Below are 8,500 nucleotides of genomic sequence, written 5' to 3'. Positions count from 1 at the left end.
GTTGCCATTACTCCGTGGTCTGTGAACTTTATGTCCTCGTTGACTGCAATATAGTCAATTTGTCAATTTGTTTGGCAGTGGTGTCAGTCACCCTTGTGTCATCGGTAACTACATTTATTAATTTATGTGAGCTGAGAACATCAAACAAATAAAGTTTTTGAAGTGAGTCAGTTTTCCCATCAATATTTATATCCCCACAACAAATTATGGACAGGTTGAAATCTGTTAGTTTTTTCAATGCATTTTCTAGATATTCAATAAATTTATTAAAATTATTATCGTATGGCGGTCGATACACAACCAACAACATAAAACTAATATTGTTATTTAGGGATAAAACACATGCACTGGACTCCAATACTCCCTCGGCCATCGAGTTTTCAAAAGCCAGAGGCTTAGCTTTAAAACTTATATTATTTTTAATCATTATGGCAACACCACCTCCAGTCGATTTTGTTCTGAACGAGTTGTTGATTACTTTGTATCCAGCTATTTTAAAATGTTGATTTTTTGTAGGATTCAGCCATGTTTCTGCAAAAGCAACGATTTCCGGTGACAATTGTTCTAATTCTACCTCCAGTTCATCCATTTTTTTATTTACTGATCTAATATTTAAAAAACTTAACCTACATTTATTACAGTCCTTAATTAAACTATTTACATTAGACTCTAACGCCATATACTTGTTATAGTCTAGGGCATGTTTTTTTCTGAGTGCTGAGAGTTCCCAATCCTAGGCCTAGGTCTACCCAGGTCAGACTGTCTACTTCCTCTTGCTGGCACATACTGACAGACAATCACCCCCTCTGGCCATACTTCTGCATCAAGTAGCTTATTAATATAACTAGATTTACAGCCTACCTTAAATGATGAATAGCTATTGTACTTAGTCGGCAGCTTCTCACAGATAACCTCAACTTCACCATTACACACACTTTTTGCATGTAGGCTCACAGATTCCACATCTACAGTGGCCTTCAATCTTGATATAAAGAGCCAGGAGTATTTTTCAACCCATCACTAATTTTAGCTTTTCCATAAATAGCTTTGTTGCTTCTAGTTTTCTGTACGTGATCCAGCCTAGGCCTAGGCCTACTTGAATGACCGTTACCATTACTAGGCCTACACGTGGATTGGTCCTTTCCATGATTGTTGTAATTAGGCCTCCTATGTCGTCTGTTTCTATATTCCGTCCAGTTTTCATTTTCAATCACAGTTTGATCATCGTCTGAAACACTTCTTATTTCACTTGAAACATACTCTCCATTTTTCTTCATCTTTCCAGATTCGTAATTTGCTTTGCTTAGGTTTAAGCCGTTGTCAAACTCTTCCTCTTCACTTCCACTACCACTTTGATTTTCCTGTCTCTGCCTGTCCAATTTTTGTGCAGATTCATCATTCCGTTTCGCTCTGTCCCCCTCTGCCTTTGAACCATTTCCAAAGGCAAATGGTTTCCCTTTTTTCAGTAGTTTTACGAGATATATTAACATTCATCCCTTCCACCTCACTTTTCTCAAATTGATATATATATAACTAGAAACTAGATTTTTAACCAAAATAATGGTGAAAATATTTCTCCGAACTCTCAAGTATTAACTGGACTACTTTTGCTTAAATGTTTAGTTTCTGTTGTTCACAGTCTGGTCTGCTTGTTCCATTTAGGTAAACTAAACTAGAATAAATGTATAAAAATAAATGTATAAATGTAAGAAATTAATATTCTACAACTTGCATGTCAAAATCGTAAGAAAAGGTAACAGTAGATTTTAATAACCGCAAATAATGAGTTTGTTTATTTTTCTTAACAACAGCTGTTACACAATTATTTCAAGCAGGTGCTTAGTTGTGAATCTTTCAATCCATGATATTAAAAACAATTTACACATTTACCATTGATTTTAGAAACAAAACGTAATTGAAACTCTTGAATTGATGAGTTTTATTTCAGTGTAGGATGAAAAATGCACAGATATTAAATATTTTCCCTAATGGATTTATCACCCTTATTGGACGGCACAATTATCGCTGAAGATAAATACATGATTCAAAACATTCTCTGATTTTATGTGGCTCAATACACTCTTCAAAAATGTCCACACAGAAAATTTGCTGTGCGTCCTGTCATCGCTAATTACCACAAAAGATTGCACTTCTTTCTTAGGTAGCCAAAGACAACAAGTAAAAATTGTTATTTGCGAATGGCTCCAATGGGCCGACTGAATTTCGTCTTGAGTAACAACTGAGTAATTTTCCGCAAAATCGAATTGCAGAACACCCTCTCCATCTTTAAGATTGCTCTTAACTTGATTAAAGTAGTTAGACTGTGTCTTTTTCACAAAACAATGCTTTTTGAAGTGCTTTAATTTTAGTTCTAACTTCCTTAGAGCAGTCTCACAAGTGTCTACCACTGTTTTCAGCAATGGGCGTTTATTTTCATCTTCTCCCCACTCTTTCCAGGAGATGTCTTTTTTCAGCAGGGCTTTCTCATCTTCACTAACTAAGGATTTCAAATCAATTTTAGAACATGTTGAGCACATACTGTACATACAAGATTCATTTCCAATGTCACATGAAACCTGATTCAATACTTCAGTATGAGACTGCGGAAAGTTTTGGATTGCTCTTCTCAAAGATTCAGTGAGCTCAATCACATTGAAGTGATATTTGCAGACGCACACGTTATGCGGCATGTCAGTTTGTAGAAGCACATAAGGAGGCCTTAAGGTGTTGTCGTAACCTAACGTTACGCTAGAAAAGTGGACAAGATAGCAAGAGAACCACTTACGTTCGTTGGTGGACATAGAAGACGGAGCCGTGACGAATCATCCCACTTCAGGGCCCAGTGCACAGTGCAGCCACCCCGCAAAACATAATAACTCTTCCGTTACTAATAATTATGACTGTTCATATATGAAACTATAATGACTTCTACTACACTCGTCTTCCCAATAAAAAAAGTCAATATCATAAATTCAAAATTAACTCAACTTTCAAAATAAAATAAATTCACTTTCAATAAAATGCAACCAAAATTTCTTCTTCCATTATTTATTAATAATTTTACGTAAATTAATTTTAAGTCCAGCCTGTGAGGCTTTCGCACAGTCCGTCCAGACTTCCTCAGCGAGGGTGGTGGGCTGCACTGTGCTAGCGGCGACGCAGGAGTTGGCTGAGGCTGAGCTTGCCCTAGGCTCTCCCTGGGACTGGTAGTAGGCCTAGGTACAGGTGACATCATCAGGGGACTAGATGGTCGATCTCCCGGCGGGGGTGAATTCTTGGGTACTTGGGGTGATACAGCGGGATCCTTGGGTGATACAAAAATCTCCTCCTCTTCTGCATACCGAGCTCTCAAGTGGTCTGCATGACAAAATCGGGGTTTTCCACCAATGACACTCACAAGATAGGTGACCGGACTTCTCTGTAGAATTATTTTGCCAGGAACCCAAGATATCTTTTCATTTCGGACAGTTTTGACATAGACTGCCTGACCTTCTGAGAAAAATCTACTTCTTCCCCTAAGCCTATCAGCTGCATCTTTTTGTTCCCTGTGTTTTTGATCAATGGATGACTGGAGATTGGGTTTTAACATAACCAACTGTGTGCGAGGCTTCCAAGACAGGAACATTTCTGCAGGGGTTAAGCCAGTAACTGTATTTGGAGTGTTGCGGTACGCAAACAAGAAATTATCTAATTTCATTTGAAGAGTGGTACGCTGAGAACGCTGATGTTCCTCAATCACTTGACGCAAAAGGTTTTTCTTGACCTCCTGAACACTTCTCTCTGCAGATCCATTTGAAGCCGCATGATACGGGGGAGTTAATGTGAACTTCACATTGTTGTTATGCAAAAAGGTTTTGAACTCTTGACTAGTAAAAGATCTTCCGTTGTCCGACACCAGTTCGACAGGCAATCCATACGATGAAAACAAGGTACGGAGTTTCTCAATAACCTTGGAAGAATTCATGGAACTCATGATAAATACCTCTAACCATTTAGAGTATGTGTCAATCAAAACTAAAAGTTGCTGTCTCGACTCTGGATCCTCCGCAAAGTCAAAGTGTATCCTCTGCCATCGGGTTGATGTTGTAGGCCATTGCTGCAACGGTACTTTAGGTATCGAATTCCTAGTTAACTGACACGCAGAACAAGAGGCCACCACGTCTTCAATCGACTTCTCCATGCCTGGCCACCAGACATAACTTCTCGCCAGCATCTTCATGCGTGTAACTCCCGGGTGTTGATCATGCAACATTTGAAGCACAGATGAATACAGTTTCTTTGGAATCACTACACGAGAACCCCACAGCAAACAACCTTGTTCCACGGACAACTCGTCCTTCTTCCTTAGAAAAATAGCTAGTTCCGGCTCAACAGAGCTCGTCCAGCCGTACATCACAAAATCTCGGACCTTCGAAAGAATCGGATCCTTATCCGTCATTTTACCTATATGCAAGACAGTAATAGGTGCAATGTCCTTGACAACACAGAAATTGTTCATCACTTCTGTACACACATCTACATGTGAAACAAAATTAGCATCCAGCTCTATAGGTTCCGCTTCTGCTAAGGGTAACCTAGACAACGCATCAGCGTGAGGGACATCCACTCCCTTCCGGTACCTAACCTCCAAATCATATGCTGATAGAATCAAGGCCCATCTCTGCAGCCTACCTGCCGCCATACTAGGAACGCCCTTTTTAGAACCAAAAATAGCCGTCAACGGCTGATGATCAGTCTGTAAAATACAGTGTCGTCCATATATATACTTATGAAAATTTTTTGACTCCAAAGATCAAAGCCAGAGCCTCCCGATGTAACTGGGAATAATTCCGTTCACTGGAACTTAGCGTTTTCGATGCGAAGGCAATTGGCCTTTCCTGCCCATCGATAAGATGAGATAGAACAGCAGCCACCCCTCTGGGACTCGCATCACATGTCAGAACTATGGGCTTTTTCACATCATAGTGAACTAACAAACTTGAGTCCAACACCCATGATTTACTCTCCTGAAAAGTCTTAGAACACACCTCCGACCACACCCATGGATGATCCTTATGTAATAAGTCATAAAAACAGCTTATTCTAGCAGACAGGTTAGGTATAAATGCATGATAATAATTTATAAGACCAATATAGGCTCGTAACTCTTCCTTAGTACTAGGCTCAGGCGCTTTACGCAGCGCAGTTAACAAACTTTCTTGTGGACGGAGACCATCTCGAGTAATCACATGTCCTAAATACTCTATTGAAGATTGCAAAAACTTACACTTTTGTTGGTTTACTCGAACACCAAACTCATCAAGGCGTTGCAGCACCTGCGCCAGACGGGCAAGCCCCTCTTCCTTAGAGCGAGCTGCCACTAAGACGTCATCTAAGTACGCCACCGTTCCTGGAAGACCTGTTAAAATTTGGTCGATGGCTGACTGAAAAATTGCAGGAGCTGAAGACAAACCATATGGTAGCCTTTTTAAACGATACAGACCCTTATGGGTAGCTAGGGTCAACAGATGTTGCGATTCATCCGCTACCGCCAATTGCTGATACGCATTTGAAAGATCAAGGCAGCTAAAAACTGAGCAACCGCCTAGAGTTGCAAAAATATCTTGAGCCTGAGGAAGCGGATAATGTTCCATTTCAATACACTGATTAAGAGTAATTTTATAATCGGCACAAAGCCTAACACCATTAGGCTTAGGGACAACCACAAGTGGAGTGCTCCACTGTGAATTAGTAACTCTGTACGCAACATCCTCTTGAACCATGCGGTCCAACTCACTCTCAACTTTCTCCCTTAACGCAAAAGGCACTGGTCTCGCCTTACAAAACTTAGGGACTGTCCCCTCCTTTAAGACAATATGAGCCTTAACACCCTTAATTTCGCCCGTTCCAGGCTGAAAAACTGACTTAAATTTACTCTTCAATTTAGCAATGTCCAAATCAGAACTGTGATCCACAGTGGCTTTACATGAAAACACATTTTGCCAATCTAACCTCAACTGGCCTAACCAGTTTCGCCCCAACAGAATCGGCTGACTCTTACTTTCTAAACTAACTACTGTCAAAGGCAAACTCGCCTGCTGATTATTATACTTAACATTGACATTCACTTGTCCCAGAACAGGTACATCATGACCTGAATAAGTAGTAAGTTTCACATTTGCTGGCCTAAGTTTGAGGTTAGAAAATTTGTCATAAAATATCTCAGAAGGACATATAGTCAAGGCACTGCCTGTATCTAGAATCATTTCTAAATATACATCATTAGCCACTAGGCCTACCTTATAGCCGTTGTCTGATCCTGATTTAAGGTTGTACAAACCTATCTCTGCCATTGGAACTTCTAGGCCTAGGCCAACCTCTTCCTCCACTTGATGGACCCCCATCCTAGGTGTCGACTTTTTACCATGGAAACTAGAAGATTTCTTGGCTTTACACACTTTCTTGAGATGACCTACTCTCTGACAACCATGACACTTGTAACTGGCGAACGCACACGCACTAGGCCAATGACCAGCAGAACCACACCTCCAGCAAGAGTTTCTAGAATTTTGATTTTCACTACTCCTATGCATGAAAGTTTTAGGTCTATTTTGACTTTTCACATTGATTTTCGCAATGTCCCCACGAGGTTGCACAAATAGGCTTGACTGCGATTCGGCCTGTTCCAGCCTGAGCGCTAACGCATAAGCTTCGTCAAAGTCCAATTCCTCCGACAACAATTTCTGCCGGATAGTTTCATTAGAAATGCCGGAAATCACTTTGTCCCTCAAAGCGTCTTTCAAAAAGGTACCAAATTTGCACGAACTAGCCAAATGTTTTATTGAAACCACAAACTCCGCTATGCTTTCGCCCGGCTTTTGCACACGAGAGTAGAATACATATCGCTCCGCCACAACCAACTTCTTGGGCGCATAATGTAATTTCAACAACGCTGCAAGTTCATCATAGGTCTTAGAATCTACCTCTACCGGTGATAATAAATCGGATAGGACCGATAAAACCCTGGGACCAATAACTGTAATTAAAACCGACACCTCGTTCTCCTTCTTAACATTGTTCGCTTTGAAAAAATGTTTCAGGCGCAACAAATAGGGCACAATGTCCTCCTCACTTGGATTAAATTCAGAAATCCTGCCAACACTAATACTCGCCATTTTTAATCATATCAACTATAATACGCACTAAAACAACAACTGTTATCGCGTACTACCCTAACTATGATAAAAAGGTTTATTACCGACTGCGCCAAAATGTCGTAACCTAACGTTACGCTAGAAAAGTGGACAAGATAGCAAGAGAACCACTTACGTTCGTTGGTGGACATAGAAGACGGAGCCGTGACGAATCATCCCACTTCAGGGCCCAGTGCACAGTGCAGCCACCCCGCAAAACATAATAACTCTTCCGTTACTAATAACTATGACTGTTCATATATGAAACTATAATGACTTCTACTACAGGTGTAAAATTTAGATTTGCCTATTTCAATATCAGGGAATGAATTTTTGAACTCTTGATAAGCTTCACCAACTGACAAAATCATATGTCTTTTTTGGAATTTAGTTTTTCCCCCATCATTAATTTTAACTGTTATAAAGTCTTTAATACCAGGGGCTTGGCGACTTATGTCATCTCGGCAGTAAAAGTCAACAACTACTTTTTTTTCATCATCACTTACAGCCTTATTAGGCTTTTTCCGAGGGATATCAAACAACTTTTTTCCTTCTGGGCCAATTATTTCAGAGACAATCTTTTTCAAAACAGCAGCTTTTTTCTGAGGACTCTCAGGTAAAATTCTTTTTACTTTATTTACTGCTTTCCCAAAACTTTGGACACACTTATAAGTACCTATCGGTGAGTTTTTCTCACTTCTTTGACGAATAGGAGAAGATGGAGTCAACATTTTTTTTCTCTCCCTATATAATTTTACTCTTGCCCTTATCTTTTCTCTATTGATACCTGCTGCCTTCAAATCAGTTTTCAACTTTTCTTTCTCCTTCAAACGTTCAAACTAACTTCAAATCCCGTTCCCTTTCTTTCTGAAGATAAGCTTCATATTGTTCAGAATCTTTCTTCTTCTTTTCTCTCGACCTTTTCATGCGCTCCTTTACTGGAGCCATAATCTACAATAAAAATAGGAAAAAAAACTAAATTAATAGCCTATTAGAATTTGGAATAAAACTTTAATTATCTATCAATGTAGGCTACAATATACAGTCTTCAAATAGCCTAAAATGGCTGTAGGCTATTAGTGTTGGCATATGCGCTTTACAGACGATGTTTAAACAAACATTATGAAATAGATTGCAATGAATTCATGATTCACATCTCATTGAAAACTTTAGCTTACTGTGTAGGCCTAAAATTAAACAGGCAGGCCAAATATATTCAAGCCTACTGGTACTTCTAGATAACCTCAAAGTTTTTGCAATTTCTCAAGTCATATTATAACTTTTCCATTTGTAGTCACCAAATTGCATTAAAAAAATTTAAATATTTA

General features: G+C 39.4%; 1 protein-coding gene across 1 annotated transcript; it reads right to left on the bottom strand.

Moving 5' to 3' along the window:
• Positions 1–4,766: 4,766 nt before the first annotated feature.
• Positions 4,767–7,154, bottom strand: LOC128984658 (uncharacterized protein K02A2.6-like). The gene has a single exon (XM_054403991.1). It carries the CDS (start codon positions 7,152–7,154, stop codon positions 4,767–4,769), a length of 2,388 nt encoding a protein of 795 aa, XP_054259966.1.
• Between the last annotated feature and the right edge of the window lie 1,346 nt (positions 7,155–8,500).

This window comes from Macrosteles quadrilineatus, unplaced genomic scaffold (genome assembly GCF_028750875.1).
Source record: "Macrosteles quadrilineatus isolate MER2022 unplaced genomic scaffold, UCM_ALF_1.0 Scaffold_2__2_contigs__length_208266976, whole genome shotgun sequence".
Taxonomy (NCBI): Eukaryota; Metazoa; Arthropoda; class Insecta; order Hemiptera; family Cicadellidae; genus Macrosteles; species Macrosteles quadrilineatus.
Note: the sequence above shows the minus strand (reverse complement) of the source record. Positions and strands in the feature narration are given on the sequence as shown.

What these genes read in the sequence shown, in the direction of transcription:
- LOC128984658 (XM_054403991.1), bottom strand. Translation starts at nt 7,154, where the DNA reads ATGGCGAGTATTAGTGTTGGCAGGATTTCTGAATTTAATCCAAGTGAG.